The sequence below is a fragment of the Musca domestica genome, unplaced genomic scaffold (assembly GCF_030504385.1).
Source record: "Musca domestica strain aabys unplaced genomic scaffold, Musca_domestica.polishedcontigs.V.1.1 47, whole genome shotgun sequence".
NCBI classification, from domain to species: domain Eukaryota; kingdom Metazoa; phylum Arthropoda; class Insecta; order Diptera; family Muscidae; genus Musca; species Musca domestica.
In genome coordinates this window covers 3261117-3285096 of record NW_026712338.1, presented here as the reverse complement: position 1 = coordinate 3285096, position 23980 = coordinate 3261117, and the positions used below count along the sequence as shown (strand labels likewise).

Genomic DNA, 23980 nt, shown 5'->3' with positions numbered 1-23980 from the left:
GATTAAGGTTCTGAGGCAGTGATGTTGTTGTCTAGAAGACCTTACATTGCCAACGTCGATTACATACAGTTATTTAAGATCTGACAAATAAAATTATGGAAATTCCTGCATTTATCGGGTTACAGAATCTCATTCCGAGTGTGTACAAAAACAGTTTTTATGAAGTGTTCATATTAAGACACAACACAATTTGGCAGTGCAATTTCAATTTTACCATTTCAAAGCCGTATTAGAAAAAAGAAAACGCAAATATATTTTTTATGTAAAAATACAAATTTTATTAAAAGCATCTCAACAGGCCCATCGATCGTATTTTACTCCTCGCATGTAATAAGTCCAGTCTTTTATTCTACGATTACCCTTTGGAACATGCGGTTAGAACATGACATGAGGCAGCCATATTTGTGATTGGTGTCCAAGAATGGCATGGAGGAGTTGACAATGTATCATTAACGTGAATTGAAATTGAAGTCACGTACATATTGCAATAAACATCAGTGGCGATTTATGGTCGCTCTCCATGCAAACACTAGCAAGCAGACAAAAGCTACATCTTTAACAGTGAAAAGATGAGGGTGGACACAATAAGAAAAAGACATGCGGTTTTTTTATAAAATTTTGTATGAAAATGTTATTTGTTTTTCGATATATAAATATGTGTATGTACGCAAATTATAAATGCTTTTACAAAGTAAAGTATGTCTTTCAGTAATATTAGATATTAGGAATGAGTAAAAATACGTCATCCAGTACTGCAGTGTGAGTGGTGAAGTGCTACTGGAACGGCCGTTGAGTTTTGCTACAGCACCTGCGCTGCGGCAATCATCATTTACGCAAGCGCAGATATGACGAATTAATGATGGAGACGACGTTGGTGACTTAACCTCTCTTTTCTTCCTCGATGATCTCCTTGGTTGGCAAGGGATTCTTCTCACATGTCTCGGTATGTTTCAGCTTTTTGGAATCGAAATTCTCAATGCCTGCAATGAAATCGTTCTTCTCCTTTTCTTTTTCGATGGCTAAAAAAAAGAAGAGGTCGAATTAGAAATCTTATGTTTCAAAACAAAAATGCACTAAAATATGATGTGTGTATGTATGAGTGCTTGAACAATAATAATAACATGTCGAATGAAATAGAAAATTTTGCCATTAAAGGAACAGACACCATTCGTTTATGGTTGTTTTTTTAATGGAAATAACAACTACATTCGACAACAAAAACAACGGCTACAGTCGTTGTGTTTCTTGCCATATTTGGCATTTATTTACGAGATATTTACCAGCCAACACTTAATATGGTAATATCTCCTCACTCAATATTTGTAATTAGTCATTGTAGACTATCGCGGCGACACTCGCCGAGAGCATTGACGCTCCACCAAACATGCCCATTCGATTCGTTTAGATTTAAAATTCAATGATTTGTGCCTAAAATATTGCTTGTTTAATATATTGCAACACATACTTTTTGAGGTCAAGAGCATTTTTGCTTTGCATTGGCAGTGTAGTGGCGGCGTCAGAAACAAATTGTCAAACACACATACAATCCAAATACGTCGTAAGTTTGAAATTCTTACCTTCTTTGTCTGGCAAGGGATTCTTCTCTTGCGTTTCGGTATGTTTCAAGTTGGATGGATTAAAGGACTCAATGCCAGCAAACAAAGACTTTTGAGTCTTTTCAGCGGCTACATCTACAGAAGAAGATTGAACAAAATTAATATTTTGAAATTTTGGCTAAATAAAAGCTCTCGTTTGTAACTCACCCTCGGCTGTAGGTAAAATGATTTTTTCCTGAGTATTGGCATTCTTCAATTTTTCAGTGTCGAAGCTTTCAAGCTGGCTTTTGAGGTTTTCAGCAACTTTTGGAAGATCTTTAAGAGCAGGTGCAGCCATTTTTATTTATATAACTGAAAAGAAATGTTTGAATAGAAGACAATTGAGCAAATTTTCAAAAGCAAATCCGTGACAACTGAAATGTTTATTTATAGTTTTTGTCGCTTAAACGCAACAATGCAAATGCCTGCTCCTATCCCCATCCTCCTCTTTGGATAATTCGCATAGTCATGCATTCATATACATCATCATGGGTACATATTTACACGTTTAGATTTTCGCTACAAATGATGAGTGACAACGAAGAAAACAACAGTTGTGTATGCAATTAAAATGTGGATAAATGAAGGGAAAATTGAATAAATAAAAGGACGCTTGTTTAGATCAATCAAATCAAATTCAATTCTTCGGTATTTAATTGATGTGTAATATTGCTCTGATTTAAACAAAAAACAACTGTAAACGTGCAGAAAATAACAATGCCCACGCCACTTGCCAATTATAATTGGAATGTGAAAATCTGTCAACTGTATGACATCAACGCTTGTCGTTAAATACTGCACCCACAGTTTTCGATTCTGTGATGAAAATTTGAATGCCGATAGTGCTTTTCCAACATTAATGATTAAAATATGATGTTGTACGTTAAACCTAAAAATTATATATATATATATAGCGTATCATTACCACAATAATATAGAAAGGTCCCAAATCTTTTTTCATTTGAATCGCCTTCCTGTTGTTTTATATATTAATACAAAGTTAGCGAAATCTACGCGTTGTAACTTCTTTTTAAGATAAGTTTCTGTTTTTTTCTATTTACTGAAATCTGTCATTTCTTATAAAGAGCTGAGAATGCACCTCAAAAAGCTTAACAACTTATGAAGCTTTGTACCTATAAACGTTATATCCTCTTTAGTTGCTACAACATAAAAAAATAATTAAAAATTTAGCAGAAATAAACTAGGTTCAAAAGTAAAAGAGAGAACCCGAAAGGCCGTATATTATTAATTCAATCCGATAAGGAAATATCGTCATCGGAGTCATTGAAATTATGACTGGTTGGCTTAATATTGTTCAATTTATATTTACAATTCAAACTCAACAAATTGCATTCACAGATTTATTTTTTGAAAGTTTTTGGAAAAGAAATTTTATTATTTTTTTGAACTTCCGCCAATGGAACATCAAAAAAGTTATCTAGCAACATTTCGTATTGCTAGAATAATTTTTTACTCGAACCTGAAAACGACATGTTTTATTACAATGATGCGTGGTGTCCGACATCATTTTTAAATTCAATGAATAACATATCTGGACTTTCAAAACGCTATATTTTCACTTGTCTCTTATCCTTTGCTATATCTTTGAAAACATTTGTCCACTTTGGTTTCACTTTAAAGCAGCATTGGTATCAGTAAGGTAATAATGCCGCGCCCATGTCTGCCACACTAAGGAACACATACAAGGGTGTGATTCAACACAAACTGCTTGTGGGCACTAAAGATAAAAGGGTGGTCAAATATTTGTTTATAAATTCCAAATATGATATTTAATACATCGCACTCAATGATAATTTTTAAAAATTGCAATGAATCAAATTTCCATTTTCATTCACTGTTAATTTAATATTTCCATACAATACTGTTAGTGTTTGACTTAAAATGATAAATCCTGACAGTAACTCCATACAGATCGCCAAAAAAAAAAGTTTTTCGATTTGTAACACTTACTTTATTTATTAATTGTTTTATTTGCTGGTTTGTGTATTTTTTCAAAATTTTTTTTTTGTTTTTTGCAATTGCGGGAGGCGCGTCGTTATTATTGAAAATCTTTTTGTGGAATTTTATGTATCCAAAAAATCTAAATGAAACAACAGCTAACCGGCGAATGAACAAAGTATGAAGTCAACCAACGAATGAGCAACTCAACCACATGAAACAAAGAAGAAAGTAATGGTAAATACAAAAACACCACCGACAACGGGGGAGAAAGAGCAAAAAAGAATAAAATAAAAAAAACTTCGATGTTTCATACTTTCTTAATCATCTTATCGCCTTTACATATATTTCTCCACTGTCTACCACAAATGTGCTTTAAACACATTATTACAGACATATATATGTGCGTCTACATATATACTGGGAGCATGTATAGTCACAGCTCGTTACTCCTCCTCCGCCTTCGCCACCACAACCAACAACCTCCCATAATATGCATTTCGGTTATGACAAAATTGAAATACAGTCGAAATCCATGTATCTTCTACAACATATGATTCATGGCATGTACAAAAACATAACGAACATGTGAAAGACTTGGGCTTGTTGTTGTTGTTTTAAATACACATTGTTCTCAAGTCCTCCACAACAGGGCAGTTTATTTTAGGAATAAGGAGTTTCGATTGAGCACTCAAGAAACAAAGAGGGTGTGGAGGAATAAAAGTGAATGAATATTTATGTATTGTATGTAGGTATACAGGAAATAGAGTACTGCTCCCCCTTTATAAGGGAGCATGCCTTAAACAAACCAGCACACTTACACACCCGCAATGCCACTAGGGAATCTCCTCCTCAAAACATTACAAAAGTAATATTTAAAATTTGCAACTAAATGGTATTTATATATTGGGATTGTTATTAGAGAACAATATTGTTTCCCAATAATAAATAAAATGAATATTTACATTGATTATCGCTCATTTGTTACTTGGACAAAGAATGATTGAAACCATCGAACGGATATTCAATATATTACCTCCTTCGCATAATAAATGAAGAGTGTTGAAAAATGGAAAGTATTGCTTTATGCATTCTTAATATGTGCCGGCAAAAATTCTCTTATATACAGTGTATGTAGACACAACAAGCCACTGAGGTAGATAATACAACTACCCATGTATACCCATACATATTTGTACATACATATTTATAGTGAATGTTGCAACAACATTGCCGGTCGCAGAAACGCCACAGCGACCAATGTCAAGGGAACACAAACAGAATGGGGTTGATGTTGTGACCATAACCACCGCCCAACGGCTAAAAATCAACATAATAACGTTCTGTAAATGAAATTTAAACAAGGACGCGAGATGTTGCTGTTGGTTATTTGCTACAGCACTTTCTTGATGAAATGTTCTAAAGTGAAATGAGCGATTATTCATTAATTAATTTTTTTTTATATTTACAAAAATGGAGTAGTACATAAAAAAATATTAACTATTGTTTTCAAACATATGTGTTTTTATCCTACATATCTGAATGTGATTTTTTTCGTCAAATAAATCATATGTTATGTGACTAATAACAGTGTTCTCAAATCTAATAAAGAAAACTAGATCAAACAAAAACACAATATTTAAAAATATATTGTGGTTTTAAGGCATAATTTTCAAATTAATCATAATGATACGCCAACAAATAAAAGATATCAATGACACTCTTTTTCATTGTTCTATTTTATATAGCCATGGCCATTTAAACAACAACTTCAGACCCATCTTTAAACTCTTTGAAATTAGAAATCGGAAACAACAAAATGAAGAACCGAAAAAATCAATCTTTCCTAAAATGTCAACGACTCTTTATCTTTTATTATTTAAGAAGACGACTCACACGGTGATTGGAATGACAAAATTTATTCTTTGTTATAATAAACAAATTTAGCATTCTCGAAACATTTTTTAAATTTAATACAACATTTATTGGTCAAAACTTTGAAATCTTCTATATGTTGGTTCTATATGTAAATGACTTTTAAAATTCGATTCCAAGTTAAATAAACTATATTTAGAAATTTAATTTGGATTAAGACGGACTTTTGTCTCGAGAATAATTAGTTCGTAGCAGGAGAAACGTGAAAAATTACATACGAATAGATTCCCCGTGAATTATGCATTCCGATTTTTTTCTTTTCGAATGTGAAAAATGTCAATGACGTCACAAATCTAAAAACATATTTTAGTGTTTAAAAGCCAGCAGGGAATATATTTCTTTAAAATTCCGCAAATAAGTGGAGTAAGTACATCAGAAGCTTGAAGTCATGGCTAGGCATATTTTGTGACATTTCATAAAGGGATAACAGAGCCGCACTAAAATCCTGCCGTCATTTCCCCTTATAATTTGACATTAATATGCCTAGCCAAGACTTCAAGCTTTTTATGTACTTCCACCCTCATAGCATCGGGTTATAATATCACTGAAATAATCTGAACACCGTTTCAGAAATTAATGAAAATACACAAGAAAACCAAATATGCGAACTATTTACGACATTCGTGACCATTCTCAATATACCCTCAAATCATTCCCACAATGACAAAGAACACGACCCGACCCGAATTCTCCTCTTTAATCCCCATACAGTTGACAAATTTCTACAAATATTGATATCAGTATTTCTTATCGAATATGAAGACACATCCAGAAAAGTCTTTGTTCATTAGCTTCGCCCAAATGCAAAAAAATAGCCTTCCTTTATTATTTACCTGTTTAGGTAGCAAATGCAATGTTGGACTTTTATGTTGTTGAGAATTTTGAATATCAACTGGGTACACATGTTTATCTAATCAATGGCTATATTATTTAGCAATTGATTAAATATACAATTGATTCATTTAACTTACGAAGCGCAATTGCAGTAATAAGAAGCGTCTAAAAATAACGATGAATAAGAGTATGACTATTACATGTTGTTCTATAATCTCCTTACGTGTAGTCCATAAGAAAATAATTGGGTTACTCGTACCATCTAAAAAATAGAGATTTCCCTGTGCTGGCAAAAACAACTTTAAAATTATAAAAAAAAATATTTTTGTGTCTCCGTTGCATTCTGATAAAAATTATTATTTTGGAAAAATTAAAAGAAATGGATAAGTAGATATAAAAATGTTCACCATTATTTATTACTTCCACTTCCTAGTTTTTAAACAAGCTATCGGTTGTTAGCTACAACTACTCACTAATCATCAGAAGTATACATCCGTTGTAAAAATACATCAACGTTGAAAACTTCGGAAATGAAGTGAAATAAAATAAAGAAAAGATATATTAAACATTCTATGTACACGATTTGAATTTTTAAATATTTTTATGCAAATTTGCCCATGCACAACAAAAATGTTTTAACAAGCATTGCATTTGTTGTTGTACATTTCCTTAGACAGGGTGTTTTGTTGGGCAACTGCATGTGCTTGTATGCCGCTGAAGTATAGGTACATACATACAATACAGCCACATTGCCGGTAAGTTGTGCATCGATCTCCACCCCCGATATATTCTTCGCTGTTGCCTTTTACTAGCCAGACGTCCGTCATGAATTTAACGGAAAAAATATTTCTTTGTCTTAATTGCAGTGACTAATTTCTGTTAACAATCACCACCACCGCGTCCCCGCCTCCCACCTCCATCACCGCAAACAATGTCCAATTTTAAACCATATATAGAATGCATTGGACACTGACGTCGACTCTCCCTGTGATTAATAAAATCGAACTAAATACTTTTTTTTATCGCAAACGTTATTTGTCCGCATACATCATGCTGTATGCATGTAAATACAAACATAAATATGTACATACATACGTGGTGGTGATACATCTGTATACATTTAGATTTAATGGTTGCGATATTATTGATGATTCAGACTGATTTCCCTCCAAGTCGTTTTGTTTTGTAAGTTCTTCTTCATATCTTTATTCATTTGTCGTCTTCCAGATTAAAGACCTCAAATGATAATGGAGTTTTATTTTGCACAACCACGCCCATTGCGAAGTAAAACAAAAAAAAATATATATTTTTGAAACAGGTGTATGTAATGGATACGAATAACGTTCCTTTTATTCTACTTCCAACGAAATACGCCTGTTGTTGTCTACCATTGACTGACTAGCCGGCCCACTTCTATTTGTTCATTTCTTACTGAGCGTCGTCTATTGGTATGCCATGGCAAAATACTTGTTAGAATCCATATCTCGGATTTTCTTTTGTATGTATGTATGTATGTATGTCATCCTAACAGTAGACAGCGAATGCTGCATCTGTGTTTTTTACTAGTCATAGACATTTTGCGGATGAACAAAAATCGCTTTTCGGACCACAGCACACATACAAACAACCAAAAAGAAAAAAAAAACGTTACAAGTCTAACTGTTACTGTCTATCTAATTGGAATCTGCTGTACGAGAAGATTTGCTGTTAAAAATTTCTCCACTTGGAATTGTAGCAACAATATCCATCCAGCCAGCAGCTAGCAAAATCTCTTCTCAACAATAGCAGCAGCGTCATACAATCGGCAACATTTCCACAACAACAACAAAATTATTACAGCAAAATGGCACGAAGAATGTAAAAGAAACCAGTTGGAAATGTACACATACATTTTTAACATTTTTCTTCTCTATTACTTCTTTTTTGCAATTATCTTCATTTAAACCCATTCTCCAAGCTCACACTACTTTATGACACAGAATTGAAACCGAGAAATGTTTGCCGGGTCTTGTAAAATCTCACATATTTATATCTATATACTACTACGAAATAATTTCACTCGGTAAATATACATTGGAAATAATAATTCGCAACAACCGTTGCGCCTTTTAAGTCCAATTTTTTTTTAAATAAAGAAAATATTTCTTACCTTTTTTTGTAATAAATATAGAGAGATACCGTGACACTCCTTTTCGCACGACGTTTTAAATTATATTGAGCATCGACGATACGATACGATATTCATACAGTTCCGATCTCAAACAATTCAAACTATAGTCAAGTTACCGACTACTGATTACTTAAATCCTGTGCGCTAACCTAATACATGACGTGTCGCACCACTAAAATAAAGCTGGTATAGCGTTGTATTAAAAACCCAGAACAAGGTCAATGCAGGAAATGTTGATAAAAAGTGGTTATTTGTGGAATCAGTTTCAAATTCATATTTAAATAGATGTATTCTTTATGCATAATAATAACATTAATTAATGTAATGTTTAACGCCAAAGCTGTTATATATATTTGCACTGCTGCGAAAATTAACTTACTTAACTAATTTCTGTCAAAGTTTTGAATATGACCCAAAAATAGGCCTTAAGCCCGTTCCTATATATTTCCTTTGTAGTTCAGTTTTGTTCTCACCCACTTTAGGAAAAGTGAAGGATAAAGTTTACATTACCGGGTTTTCATTATTACATCTTTCCGTTAAAATAAATAAATTTTTTACAGAGATATGGCAAGTTTTTTATTGTAAGTAACTGGCAGTCATTGACTTTTTTTTAACAATGCCATCTTCATTTTAGTTTAAAAATAATAAACAAGACGAATTTGTAATTAATTCCATGAAATAAATTTATACAGGCATGTCATGGGAACGAATTCCGTACGAAACTCTTCCGTATTTAGCTTCTTCAGAAAACAAAAAACGCAATTTTTTCGGTTTGAAACAACTTTTCTTTTTGCAAGTGAAATTGTATTTTTATGGACACTTGTAACTTTAAAAAACTTGAAATCCACTTTTATCTTCAAACAAAAATTATTCATATGTGAAAACCAAACAATGTGGTATTACGAATAATAAACTGAAGCAAAGAAAAAAAAAAACAACAAAAAGAACACTCAAAAAAGAATTTTGTGCAAAAATGTAAGTATCTTAAAATATGTGAAATATGTATTATGGTATGCTGTTTAATCATTTAATCATTAATTAATATTTTGGGGGCAGGCATAGGCATTCAACAAATATGTGCTCAGTGAAGTTAAGGAATCAATTCCAATGTTTCTTATTGCACAAACAACTCTTTTAAACAGAATATTTTGCACAATTTACACTTCTACAATGTTTTCTAATCATGTGTTTTGTTTTGATTCCTCATTCGTACTTTCATTCCCCTAATGTTACCATATTGAGTATATAATGTTGCCTTATTTACAGCGAATCGTACGAAATCTGAGAAGCTAAAACAAAAACGAACGATTTTGAATTACGGAATTCAAACCATTACGATACGATTTTGTAACAAGCCCGATAATTGAGTTCTTCAATATAAAATAAACGATTTGCGTTATCCATTTTTTATTTAAATAAATTTGGCCGTTATTGCCAAAATATCAATATAAGATATGGCAACATGAATTCAGTAAACTTCATGTTAAAAGATGATGGGAAGATGGTCTGACCCAGGGTACAATGATATCAAGGTAGGGCTATGATACCATATGATTTTAATTTTTTTATTTTCTTGGCTTAATATGTCATATTTATTTGTTTATGTATGTGTTTTCTTTTCAATAACAAAAAAATTGTTCAGAAAACATTCAAATTCGGGTGTTTTCAAAGTGTTTATTTCAACGCATGCATCGACAAAATCTAGAGTTTTTGTAGCAAAATAATCCTTTAGAGATATATAGTACATGATTTTGAAAAGAAGTGTTGACCTTTCATTCAGTTATCGCGTTTTTTAATTATTTATTCAAAATAAATGCAACAAGTTGTTTTTGTTTTTTTTTATTGTTTTGATATTAATTCTGACATTACAAGCCAAACAGGTAGACCTCTATACTTGCAATTTTTTCAAAGTTGAGCTACCTTCTCTTCACTGTACCATGGTACCAGGGATGTAATAACGAAAACGATTTATGTGTCCGACAACACCATTTTTTATTTATCGGAAAAATGGAATCATGGTAGAACTAAGAAGGTAAAGTCATGTAATCATAAGTTTACATTTTTTTTTCAAATTTGACAATATCTTATTGTCAAAATCTATATTCATAAATCCATTGTATACACACTAATTCAGAGATGGAACTGTTTGTTATGCATTGAAATTTGACAAGGTAAATTACAGAAAATGTGGAGTTGGCAAAGCTAAATCGAAATGAGGTTACCTTTTTTCATTGTACCATGGATGTAATAACAAGCCTATGTGTTTTGAGATAAAAAATATTGCAACTGTTTCTTTGTCTTAGTTTAGTTTAGTTTTAAGATATCTGTTTTCAAACAATTTTAATTGGTTATAACCATGGTACAATGAAGAGAAGGTAGGTCAACTTTGAAAAAATTGCAAGTATGGAGGTCTACCTGTTTGGCTTGTAATGTCAGAATTACTATCAAAACAATAAAAAAATCAAACAACTTGTTGCATTTACTTTGAATAAATAATTGAAAACCGCGAAAACTGAATGAAAAGTCAACACTTCTTTTCAAAACCAGGTTCTATATATCTCTAAAGGATTATTTTGCTACAAAAACTCTAGATTTTGTCGATGCATACGATGAAATAAACATTTTGAAAACATCCGAATTTGAATGTTTTTTGAACATTTTTTTTGTTATTGAAAAGAAAACACATACATAAACAAATAAAGATGACATATTAAGCCAAGAAAATAAAAAAATTGAAATCATATGGTATCATAGCCCTACCTTGATATCATTGTACCATGGTTATAACCAAGGTGTGTTTATAAGGTTATGCATCAGCTACAACCATGGCAGAAGAATACAGGTAGATGCATCAACACTTGGGAGCACTGATATGTCAAAAAATTTTAAATGTTTTTTTCAAATATGAGTAGATTTTTAAATGTTTTCTTATACGACGTCATTAGGAGGTTATTATAATTCGAGTTTTTTAACAATTTTTGCAAATTTAAATAATTTTTCATTCAACATTTTCAATTCCAAAATTGGTTTGACAGTTCATTGTCCCAGCAGCTGTGTCGATGCGTCTACCTATATTCTTCTACCATGGCTACAACAAATAACATATCACAATAACAACATTATTGTTATAGAAACTAAATTGCCATATTGACAATTAGTGAACAACATATGATCAAAATATTATACAACACAAAAGCTAGCCATAACTGGGTCCTTTGACAATGAAATCCCGTAAAAAAACTCTACCGAGAAAAAATATTTAAAGGGTCATTTTAAATATTGCCTTATACAATCCCAAAATAGATGTGAAATCAAAGGAATCTGTAATAACTTTGCTCTGGAATAACAAGCCAGTGGGCCACCATCACGTAAACAAACCAAATAAAATTATCCGAGCAAAACTACGATCCAGGTCACTCAGCGTATGGGCTAAATGAAGTGATGTAATATAATTGACATGGTAAAATAGTTTATTTGAGATCCTATATATGTCTTAAAACCACATAAAATTGCAATATAGCTGTATATCTTAAATTATGACGATAACATTCATTTTTATGACGTGATCAAAGTAGTCATTGTAACTTGATATGCTTAACTCTACTCTGAAACATTAAATTAAATCAAGGATTCTGGGTCCAAATGTCCTAAATCTTCCACTACCAGCCTTTTTAATACTTCAGGTAATGCTAATGCTGTAATAAGAATTTTCTATGAGCTCCCTTTTTAGACAATTCAATGCCGCATATTTGACTCCAACCTTTCTCCTATATTTGTCCTTTGGGATAGAAAAAAGGTCCATTTCCACAAACTTCTTTCTTTTTGCATATAACACACTTTCACATTTTGATTAGTTGAATATGAATGCAAGTTACTGTGTTGATTTCAAACAAGTAAAAAAGCTGTAAGTTCGGCCGGGACGAACTTTTAATACCCTCCACCATTTGGTACAAATTTTGGCAATTTCCAAAAAAAAATAAAAACCGTTAAAAATTTTGTTAAAATCTTAAAAATACCGAATGCTTATACGACGACGTGGACCTGCATAGGCAACTTTTTTATATGTTATTACAATATTTAAATGCGAAACTTGAAGAAAAATCTGTTTATAATGTAGCTAAAATAATCAAAATACCGAATATGGGGGTACCGTTATATGGGGGCTATACGAAGACGTGGACCTGCGCAGACAATTTTCTGGCATGGGCTGAAGTATCCATTACGAACTTCACACGCGAAATTTGGAACAATCCCGGTAAATAATGTCGCTAAAATCATCAAAATACCGAATATCGGGGGTACGGTATATGGGGGCTATACGAATACGTGGACCTACATGGCCCATTTTCTGTTTTATGCTGCAGTATCTATTACGAACTTCAAATACCAAATTTGCAACGATTCCGTTAAATAATGTTGCTAAAATCATCAAAATACCGAATATGGGGGCTATATGAAGACGTGGACCCATGGTACAATGAATTCAAGGTAGGGCAGAACTACCATATGATTTAATTTTTTTTATTTTTCTGGCTTAATATGTCAACTTCATTTGCTTATGTGTGTGTCTTCTTTTCAATAATAAAAAATTGTTCAGAAAATATTCAAATTCGGGTGTTTTCAAAATGCTTATTGCAACGAATGCATCGACAAAATCTACAGTTTTTGTCGCGAAATAAACCATAAGAGATATATAGAACATGATATTGAAAAGAAATTTTGACCATTCATTCAGTTTACGCGGTTTTAAATTATTTATTCAAAACCAATGCAACAAGTTGTTTGCTTTTTTATTGTTTTGATAGTAATTCTGACATTACAAGCCAAACAGGTAGACCTCTATACTTGCAATTTTTTCAAAGTTGACCTACCTTCTCTTCATTGTACCATGCGTGGACCTACGTGGCTCATTTTTTGACTAAGGGGGAAATATTCATTACGAACTTCAAATACCAAATTTGAAACGATTCCGGTAAACAATGTCGCTAAAATCATCAAAATACCGAATATCGGGGGGTACCGTTATATGGGGGCTACACGAAGACGTGGACCTGCACAGATAATTTTCTGTCTTAGGCTGTAGTATCCGTTACGAAATTCAAATGCCAAATTTGAAACAATTCCGGTGAATAATGTCGCTAAAATCATTAAAATACCGAATATCGGGGGGGTACCGTTATATGGGGGCTACACGAAGACGTGGACCTGCACAGATAATTTTCTGTCTTAGGCTGTAGTATCCGTTACGAAATTCAAATGCCAAATTTGAAACAATTCCGGTGAATAATGTCGCTAAAATCATCAAAATACCGAATATCGGGAGGTACCGTTATATGGGGCTATATGATAACTTGGACCTACATGGCCCATTTACGAACTTAACCTGCCTACGGGAAAAATATGTGTGCAAAATTTTAGCCTTCTATCTCAATTTGTTCGGAAGATAGCGTGATTACAACAGACAGACAGACGAACAGACAGACAGACAGACAGACACACAGACAGACAGACGGACATGGCTAAATCGTCTTAGAATTTTACGCTGATCAAGAATATATATACTTTGTTGGGTCTGGCATGAGTATTTCGAGGAGTTGCAAACGGAATGACAAAATTAATATACCCTCCATAGTATGGTGGAGGGTATAAAAAAATGAGTATCGAAGATAGGTCCGCTATAAGTAGGATAGGACCATATATAACGAGACTTTCAAATGTTAGATATTTTGAGTATCTCTCCCTGCAAAATTTTGTGAAGTCCATTTATAACGGTACTTTTTAATTCTATGTATTTTGAGGGTTTTAGTCAGAGTTTTTTTACAAACTCATTATTTGATATTTTGTTTCTCAGTTGCTGTTTTGTTGGTCTCAGTGGATCTGCCAATATAAAACCAGCCTTTAACATAGGTCTCTGCAGAGTACAATGGGGTTACGTCGCCAGAAACAGAGATACATTTAAATGAAAGCATTTCGTTGCTTCCATTCACTTGTTTTCTTTCCGATGTTCATCAGTAAAAAGAACAATCAGTAAAAAAGAACAAACCCTTTCTTAAGAGTGAAGACAAAAAGGATACATATTTTTATGAGAAAGGAGTAATAATAAAAGGTAGTCGCATCGAAACAGCTGCCGGGACAATGACCTTTCAAACAAATTTCCGATTCCCCACTAATAATGGGATAAAAACTCAAGAGAACCGCAAACGCAAGAACAACAGAACAGAAAACTAGACTAATCTAAATTCAACGCAAAAACAGTTGAAAACTCTTCACCATTTTTTTTTAAATAAAACAAAAACGGTAAAAAGGATACAAGTTTTTTGTTGATTATGGAAGATGACATTCCATACTAAAATACAAAAAATATTTTAGAACCTTCTCGATATTATTTTTTTTCAACTCCCCTCATACACACCATTATTTATAAAAATCTGTTGCGCTATATTCGATGTAATCTGAAAAGAGATTGATAAAAATTTAAATATATAAAAAATTCTTATGTTACCATGAAAATTGGAATTTGTTGGAAATTTGAAATACATAAAATAAATAATATAATAACGAAATAACACATACCATATTTATAAATTGCTAGAAAAAATTATATAAATTGCCAGACTTTTCCATTTACATTTTGGGGCGCGTACAAATTTTCAATTATGGTCGATTCCGTGATTTTGGATTTTGATGGATTGTTAGATAGGTTCCCATAGTACCTATGTACTAAGACTGCTTATTTTGGATCTGCTAAAACAAAGTGAGTAACCAGTTCGGTTCACTATGTGAATATATGATTTTGAATGTTGATGACGATAGTATTTGTTTGTTTACAATTTCAAATGTACTGGGTGAATAAAGTTGCAAAGTTCTTTGATATTTTTGGTGCGTGCAGTTTTTTTAGAATATCTAATAAGTTGTTATAATCGTTGAAAAAATGATAACCACTTCTCAGGTGGTCATATTTCTTGCATACAAATATTGAATGATTTTCCGTTTCAGGTACACTGCAAACTGTGCAGGGACTGGTGTTTGCAGCTTTAATTTGGTGAAGGTAAACTTTTGAATATGTGTGACCAGACAGCATGCGAATAACTAATTTTATTTCTCCAGGTTCTAAGGACCATGCCAGTGCCTTTTGGGAGGCGATGAAAACATTTGCGCAAAGTGAGTGCCTTTTGAAATAGATAGCAATTTGTATTTGCTAACCCATTCATCCCACAGGGTATCGTAAATTGCTGCATAAGCATCTTCATCAGCGGCTTGCTTAGCGAAGTAATCAGCAAGTTCGCTTGAGGAGATTTTCTTTTTATGCATTTCAAATTCAGCAATTCAGCTGCGCTTTTGCCAGACATTTTCCATTGTTGTTGGTTGGCAACACCACATGACAACATTGGCTAAAAAACAAATTGCTGCAAATTATTATAATATTATGAAAAGTATATCTTAATCGTATAATATGAAAAAGATGGGACATTTCATTGTTAGTTTGATTCAAAAGATGGCGTTGGTAGAAGTAAAAAATGTTATGCCACCATATTGTGACATAAGCATTACCGACACTTTTTTTAAGATTTTATGTACAGGAAACAGATTTTTGAGACCATGTATATCGTATCTGATGCTTTTCTTCGCATGCATGTTTCTGTAATAATTTCAATGCATTATTTGCCTGATCGAAACGATATACATTTTCTTTATGGTTGAAATATATATGGGAGTTATAGCTACACATTAAACGATTTTCAACAAATTTTATATACTTGCTTCTAGTCTAAATTCATCCTATTTAGGCTAATGTTACAAATTTTGTGAACAATGTACTTGAAATTGGACGAAGATATATGGCAGCTATATTCTAATCTAACTAGATTTTTTTAAGCTGCCAAAGGAAATCGGTAACTTTAAAACTCAATATTTTGATTTAAAAAAGAAGTAAAAGTTGGCAACATTGGTATCTATCGGTATTTTATGTGCGTATTTCATCAATGAAATAAAATGGATGTATATGGCAAAAATTAACTTTTTATACTATTAAAAGAATTAGCGCAATATAGTATTACTTTCGTAAGCTTATTATTATTTTTAAGCTTATAGAATAATAAAATAATAAAACCCAACCTATTGACAAGATTCTGATTGAGAATGACAAGTTGGCAATGTTAACTTTAAAGCCCATCCTTTTTCTCAGAATTTAAAAAACAAAATCACAACATAAGTTAGTGATATTTGTGTGTTTTCTCTATAATTTAAATATTCAATTATTTTTATACCCTCCACCTTGGAAAGGAGGGTATATTAACTTTGTCATTCCTTTTGTAACATCCTTAAATATTCGTCGTAGACCCCATAAAGTATATATATTCATAATCAGCATAACATTCTAAGTCGATTTAACGATGTCCGTCTGTCTGTCTGTTGAAATCACGATACAGCCCACATTATTTGAGATATATCAGTCCATGTTCTGGTATAGTCCCCATACAACGGTACCTCCCGATATTCGGTAATTTGATTATGCCACATTTTTTCACGGATTTGTCTAAAATTGGTATCTGTTGGTCATAATGGGTTCCAGCTCCGGTGGCGAAACATAGCATGTTTGCCACATTTTTCACTGATTTGTCTAAAAATTGGTATTTGTGGTTCATAATGGGTCCTAGTTCGTGTGGCGAAACAATGTATGTATAGGTCCACGTTTTGATATAGTCCCCATATAACGGTACCTCCCAATATTCGGTATTTTGATGATTTTTGACACATTTTTTTTCAAGAATTTCTCTGAAAATTGGTAGTTGTAGGTCATAATAGGTCCCAGTTTGTGTGGCGAGTCATTGTAATTAAAGGTCCACGTTTTGGTATGGCCACCATATAACGGAACCTCCCGATATTCGGTAATTTGATGAATTTTGCCACATTTTTTCACGGATTTGTCTGAAAATTGGTATTTGTAAGTCATAATGGGTGCTAGCTCCTTTGGCGAAACATTGCATTTTAATGGTTTTTGCCTCATTTCTTCTAATGTTTCCTTTATCCTAAAGTGGAGGGTATCAAAAGTTTGGCCCGGCCGAATTTAATGTTTTTTTTACTTGTTTATTTTTCAAGCCCTCTGGCGAAAGTGTTTCTATATTTTTTTTTGATATTTGGTGTACCCAAGGGGACGGAAAATTGTACCTTTAAACATAAATGAATGGATAATAACGGTAATCAGGAAGCAGTTGAAAAATAATTAAAAAATACAAAAAAAAATCTGGTAAACGATAAATATACATTTTAATGTTTTGCCTGTTTTGGGAAAAATTATTTTCGAGAGATGGCTGAAATTTGCATTTACATATATATTTCGCTAGAATTATTAACAACAATATCTGAATTAGCCCTTTCAGGGGTGTGTACGCTGGAATAAAAGAGGATTTTATTCATTAGGTTCCATATCCACACTTTTGACATAAATGTAAAAATTATATACACTAAAAATGTTTTACAGTCAAAAATAAATGTTTTTAGAAATGGATATATCGAAAATTAGAGCAGATTTCGGAAAACTGACCACAAATTCTGCAGTGCATACCGAAACCCTTGCGATATTTCAAAGGAAATCTGGTAATAATTTAGAATTTTTATACTCTCATCCTTATGCCGAATGAAATGTATACATCATTTCATATCATCAAAACAACGATTTTAGGACCAAATCTGTTTCAGGACATTTAGAGTCGCACGATAACTCTCCAAGGGAGCATCCGATTTGGTCCAAACTTTGTACATCGTAATATTATTATCAAACTTAGATCGAGTTCGGAGATGGGCAATATCGGTCCACTGCTTCTGGTTTCTCCACAAAAGGTCAGAAAATTATTTGCCTCTCAGAACAAGAAAGGATTTTGTTCAAACTTTTCACATTTTAATATTTGTATCTGTGCTAGGTCAGTTTCGCACCTGTAAATGGATAATAAGACCGAATACTTCCAGTACCTCCACTTATAAAAATGGGAACTAAGAATCCAATTGACTTAACATTTGAAGTTCAAATTTCACAAATCTACATATTTTTTTCTAACACAAGAAGGTGCGATGTATCGGTCCCCTCCTTTTGGTACCTCCGCCACAGAGGTTGACAACATTCAATACATTTATCTCTTATAACTTTGGAAAAAAATATAACAATTCTTTTGAAACTATGTATATCCATGGCACAATTACAGAAGGTAGGACAAAGCTACTCCCTAAATACATTTTTCATACCCTCCACCATACATAGTATGGAGGGTATATTAAGTTCGTCATTCCGTTTGTAACTCATCGAAATAATCATTTTAGACCCAACAAAGTATATATATTCAGCGTAAAATTATAAGACGATTTAGCCATGTCCGTCTGTTGTAATCACGCTACAGTCAAAACGAATAAAGATAGGAAGCTAAAATTTTGCATAGATCTCCCTTTTGTCTGCAGGCAGGTCAAGTTCGAAGATGGGCTATAACGGTCCACGATATCGTATAGCCCCCATATAACGGTACCCCCCGATATTCGGTATTTTGATTATTTTAGCCACATTATTTAATGGAATTGTCTGAAATTCCACAAAATGATTTCCTTGTGAGTACTTAACCCCCTGAAAGAGAATTGTCTATATAGGTCCACGATATCATATATCCCCCATATACAGTACCCCCCGATATTCGGTATTTTGATGATTTTAGCCACATTTTTCAACGGAATTTTCTGAAATTCCACACAAGAAGTTCCTTGCGAGTACTTTATCCCCTGGAAGATAATTATCGCTATAGGTTCACGGTATCGTATCGTATATATAGGGGCACCAAAAGAAAAAATGTATTTAAGGGTAGCTTTGTTCTACCTTCTGTAATTTTGCCATGGGTTATTACATCTTTCGATAGATAAAAAAATTATCTTGTCGGACACATAAATCGTTTTTCATTATTACAAGTTTCATTTAAGTATGAACTGCCCAATAAGCACCATCTTCCCTTAACCTTTTTAAGTGAAGTTTACTGAATTCATGTTGCCATATTTTATATTTATAATATGGCAATAACATCAAAATTTATTTAAATAAAGAAAGGATAACGCGAATCGTTTATTTTACATTGAAGAACTGAAAAAAAGATTTATTTCACGAAATAAATTACAAATTCGTTTTGTTTATTGTGTTTAAACTGAAATGAAGATGCCATTGTGAACAAAATGCAGTGACTATCGTTACTTTGCAAAAAGCTTGCCATATCTCTGTAAAAAAAATCAGGTCTGATTGCAGAATTGTACTAAAAGTCGATTAATCGGAAATCGAGTTTACTATCCCTAGTCTGCGGTATTTAATATTCTTGGGATTCATTCGATGTGGTCAGATTGTTCTCGTTGGTCTTTCAAATCGTTGCGTGGTTGAATACGAGTGCACGTTTTTTTTCTAACACCGTGTGTTGCAGTGCTGTCCAAGACAAAAAGTAATTTGGAATAAAAAAGAACTGAATTAAACTTTTTCTGTGACATCTACACTACATTTTACAAAGAAAGAAAAGTGAGTAAAATATCCAAATTAATAAAAATTACAAACTTTAAATGTGATTACATAATAATTTCGAAGGAGTTGGGGTACGCGATTATCAAGAGTCGAGTTCTAGAAAGTTCATGGCCCTATCGGATCTCTATGCAGGCTGTCATATTTTTTTTTTTTATAAAAGAGGTGTCGTTTGTTATAGTAGGCACTGCAGTTATCAATGCAAACCTTATAGAAAATGAAAGTATATTAATTTCATTTAAAAAAGCCGGTCTGGAATTTTTAGTCTTAGTTGCGATATATTTCATCATCTCTGACTGAACTCTAGCCATCCCATGCGTATTTGAAGACTGATTTGTCCTCTCCATTTACAAAAGTGTCGGCATAAACTTCTCACGTTATGTAAACTTCTGGATTCCACCATCACTATGCAAGCAGCAATGTACAGTACATATAGTAATCATCATAAAGGCCGGTCGAGAGGGTGTGCGTTTGACTATGTGTGTGCGTGTATACTGGCTAGTATTATATTGTGTACCAATCAATATTAAATGAATTATATAAACGTTAGGAATCTTCAGTGAGCCCTGGAACTTCAGAAAGAATTAAAATTGTATTGTCTTATTTGACTGTGGTTATCTTCATGTAGGCTATTCTTTGAATTCACAATGTTGAGCATAACAACTCAAATTCGTTAACACATCACGACACATTGCCCTGTACTCGACGTTATCAGAGAACACATGGTCTACATATGTATTAATTTAGGAATGTAAATGAAAAGATTTTAAACGAATGTTATTACTTTGACCTTAAAAGGGAGATCTACCACTTAGGAATTAATAAGTTGGCGTTAAAAATCAACAATTGACCGACAAGAGATTTCATGCGCGATATTTTGAACATTTTCCCTCTCAGACCATATAATTAGGGTAGGTCGGTCGTTCGTCACATTTTTTCTATTTATATAAAGATAAGTCATGTTTTTAATAAGATGATCTCGAAGATTCCAGATTTCACAAAAGAAACGTAAAATTTATTGATAACACTATTATTACCTTTGTTCACGCTATTCAGATCGTCCTTCTGTTACAAATACAAAATAAAATTCGAAAAAGAAAATAAACAATGCGTCCACGCATATACACTTGTTCACTTCCCTGTAATTTTCTTTGGCAGTAACCCATGCAAGTGTCTTGTTAGTAATTTAATTTCTTCTAACATTTATACAAATAATTGTATTCTTGCAAAAAGTTAAGTCAATTGTATGTTCAAAGGCCGGATTACAACGTAGATAGATTGCTTTTCACTTTTATTAATGACGAACACTCTTCTATATTAACTCTTGCAGATGTTCCGCTTACCCGTAGCTTTAGCCCGCTCGAACATCGCCCGCCAATTGGCTGTTCGTGGTTATGCCAAGGATGTCAAATTCGGACCTGAAGTCCGTGCTTTGATGTTGCAAGGTGTAGATGTACTTGCCGACGCTGTCGCTGTTACTATGGGTCCCAAGGGCCGCAACGTAATCATTGAACAATCATGGGGCTCCCCCAAGATTACCAAAGATGGCGTCACCGTTGCCAAGTCTATTGAATTGAAAGACAAATTCCAAAACATTGGTGCCAAATTGGTCCAGGATGTAGCCAATAACACGAATGAAGAAGCTGGTGATGGTACAACCACTGCCACAGTTTTGGCTCGTGCTATTGCTAAGGAAGGTTTCGAGAAGATCTCCAAAGGTGCGAATCCCGTGGAAATCCGTCGTGGTGTTATGTTGGCCGTTGAAACTGTCAAGGACAACTTGAAAGCCATGTCCCGTCCAGTCAGCACTCCAGAAGAAATTGCCCAAGTTGCCACCATCTCTGCAAACGGTGACAAAGCTGTTGGTAATTTGATCAGCGAGGCTATGAAAAAGGTTGGTCGCGATGGTGTCATTACTGTCAAAGACGGCAAAACTTTGACCGATGAATTGGAAGTCATCGAAGGTATGAAGTTTGACAGAGGATATATTTCTCCCTACTTCATCAACTCCTCCAAGGGAGCTAAAGTTGAATTCCAAGACGCTTTGCTTTTGTTGTCCGAAAAGAAAATCTCATCTGTTCAAAGCATAATCCCCGCTCTCGAATTAGCCAACCAACAACGCAAGCCCTTGGTCATTATTGCTGAGGATATCGATGGTGAAGCTTTGAGCACATTGGTTGTGAATCGTTTGAAGATTGGTCTGCAAGTCGCTGCTGTCAAGGCTCCCGGATTTGGTGATAACCGCAAATCGACCCTCACTGACATGGCCATTGCCTCTGGTGGTATTGTCTTCGGCGATGATGCCAATTTGGTGAAATTGGAGGATGTCACCATGGCCGATTTGGGCAAGGTTGGTGAAGTTGTTATAACTAAGGACGACACCTTGCTGTTGAAGGGCAAGGGCAAGAAGGAGGACGTTGATCGCCGCGTAGATCAAATTAAAGACCAAATTGCTGAGACCACCTCTGAATACGAAAAAGAAAAGTTGCAAGAACGTTTGGCGCGCTTGGCCTCAGGTGTCGCCTTGTTGCGCGTCGGTGGATCCAGTGAAGTTGAAGTAAATGAGAAGAAGGATCGTGTCCACGATGCCTTGAACGCTACCCGTGCTGCCGTTGAAGAAGGTATTGTCCCCGGTGGTGGCACCGCTCTCTTGCGCTGCATTGCCAAATTGGAAGGACTTAAGGGCCAAAACGAAGACCAAAACATGGGCATTCAAATCGTTCGTAGCGCCTTGCGTATGCCATGCATGACAATCGCCAAGAACGCTGGTGTTGATGCTGCCATGGTTGTTGCTAAGGTAGAAAGCCAAGAAGGTGACTTCGGCTATGATGCATTGAAGGGTGAATATGGTAACTTGATTGAAAAGGGTATCATCGATCCTACAAAGGTATGTAGTTTTATGCAACACTATTGATGCTATTGGTATTAACATTTTTATTTCATTTTCAGGTTGTGCGTACCGCAATCACAGATGCCTCTGGCGTTGCTTCACTTTTGACTACCGCTGAAGCCGTAGTAACAGAGTTGCCCAAGGAAGATGCTCCAGCTGGCATGGGCGGCATGGGTGGTATGGGCGGCATGGGAGGCATGGGCGGTATGGGTGGCATGATGTAAATAAATGTTACGCAGTTCTAATTCCTCCTTCAGCTTTTTTATCTTGTAATAATTTGTACGTAGTACAACTACTTATAATTTAATTTTTAATTTTAACATTTATATATTAATAATTAAAATATGTTTTAATGGTTATTTCTATTTTTACATGTTATATATGTAAATGAATACAAATCCAAATACAGTTTAATTCGTGTTAGTTGTAAAAATGAAATGAAGGAAATAAGTGTTTTCTTTTTCGAGTTACTATACTAGTGAAAATTGTAGCATATGTTTATTTCAGAGTCGGAGTACTTTTATTGGATATTTTGTTCTTGCTTCAGTACGGAATACATGAAGTTTTGACGTCCTGGGTCCGTAAAACTTGAGTTGCTCATCATTCAATGTAGAATAGTAAAAACGGGGCTATGGAAAGCTAAAATTTATGGTATTCTGTTGTCTAGAGGTAGGAAATATTCCTGCAGGAAGTTTTCGTTATATATCTAAAATATGTTCCGTCGCTCTTGCTTTTATGTGTGTCACGCTAAAATCATGTTATCCTAATCGGGAATTGGTTACTTCAACACGATAAATGCATGTTATCCGTCACATCCGTAGGGATTTAAGGGGAAATCGTCGATAACGAACTTGAACACCGTGCATCAACAGATAATAAATAGCTAAATATGAAATAACTTCCTAAACGCGTGCAGAGTATCCCAATTTAATGTCGATGTTGTGTGCGTTTAGACCAGTACTCAGCCGAAATTGACATCGGTTTGCTAATTGATGCTTTGTCTTGGGTATTTGATCAAAGTGCAATCCATAAACATTTTGGTAGGTGTGCCATATATTTCTCGA

General features: G+C 33.9%; 2 protein-coding genes and 1 long non-coding RNA gene across 3 annotated transcripts; 2 read left to right on the top strand and 1 right to left on the bottom strand.

Moving 5' to 3' along the window:
• Nucleotides 1-254: 254 nt before the first annotated feature.
• On the bottom strand, nt 255-8623 carry LOC131800322 (thymosin beta-like). The gene is made up of 4 exons (XM_059127677.1): nt 8473-8623; nt 1764-1907; nt 1578-1691; nt 255-1019 (listed from the first exon to the last, which is right to left on the bottom strand). The coding sequence occupies exons 2-4, from the start codon at nt 1891-1893 to the stop codon at nt 880-882; spliced, it is 384 nt and encodes a 127-aa protein (XP_058983660.1). The 5' UTR covers nt 1894-1907; nt 8473-8623; the 3' UTR covers nt 255-879.
• A 6662-nt stretch (nt 8624-15285) lies between these two features.
• Nucleotides 15286-16633, top strand: LOC105261551 (uncharacterized). The gene is made up of 4 exons (XR_891411.3): nt 15286-15372; nt 15490-15541; nt 15601-15654; nt 15712-16633. It is a non-coding gene; the product is annotated as an uncharacterized LOC105261551 (long non-coding RNA).
• Nucleotides 16634-19833: 3200 nt separating this feature from the next.
• On the top strand, nt 19834-23354 carry LOC101896810 (heat shock protein 60A). Its single transcript, XM_005179343.4, has 3 exons — nt 19834-20026; nt 21357-22913; nt 22976-23354. Exons 2-3 carry the CDS (start codon nt 21357-21359, stop codon nt 23138-23140), a joined length of 1722 nt encoding a protein of 573 aa, XP_005179400.1. The 5' UTR covers nt 19834-20026; the 3' UTR covers nt 23141-23354.
• Nucleotides 23355-23980: the final 626 nt, after the last annotated feature.

Excerpts from the sequence above, each read along its gene's own strand:
- LOC131800322 (XM_059127677.1), bottom strand. The coding sequence starts at position 1,893 with ATGGCTGCACCTGCTCTTAAAGATCTTCCAAAAGTTGCTGAAAACCTC. Across the intron at positions 1,692-1,763 it reads CATTTTACCTACAGCCGAGG|ATGTAGCCGCTGAAAAGACT; the intron begins GTGAGTTACAAA and ends CTTCTTCTGTAG. Across the intron at positions 1,020-1,577 it reads TCCCTTGCCAGACAAAGAAG|CCATCGAAAAAGAAAAGGAG; the intron begins GTAAGAATTTCA and ends TCTTTTTTTTAG.
- LOC101896810 (XM_005179343.4), top strand. The coding sequence starts at position 21,357 with ATGTTCCGCTTACCCGTAGCTTTAGCCCGCTCGAACATCGCCCGCCAA. Across the intron at positions 22,914-22,975 it reads GTATCATCGATCCTACAAAG|GTTGTGCGTACCGCAATCAC; the intron begins GTATGTAGTTTT and ends TTTCATTTTCAG.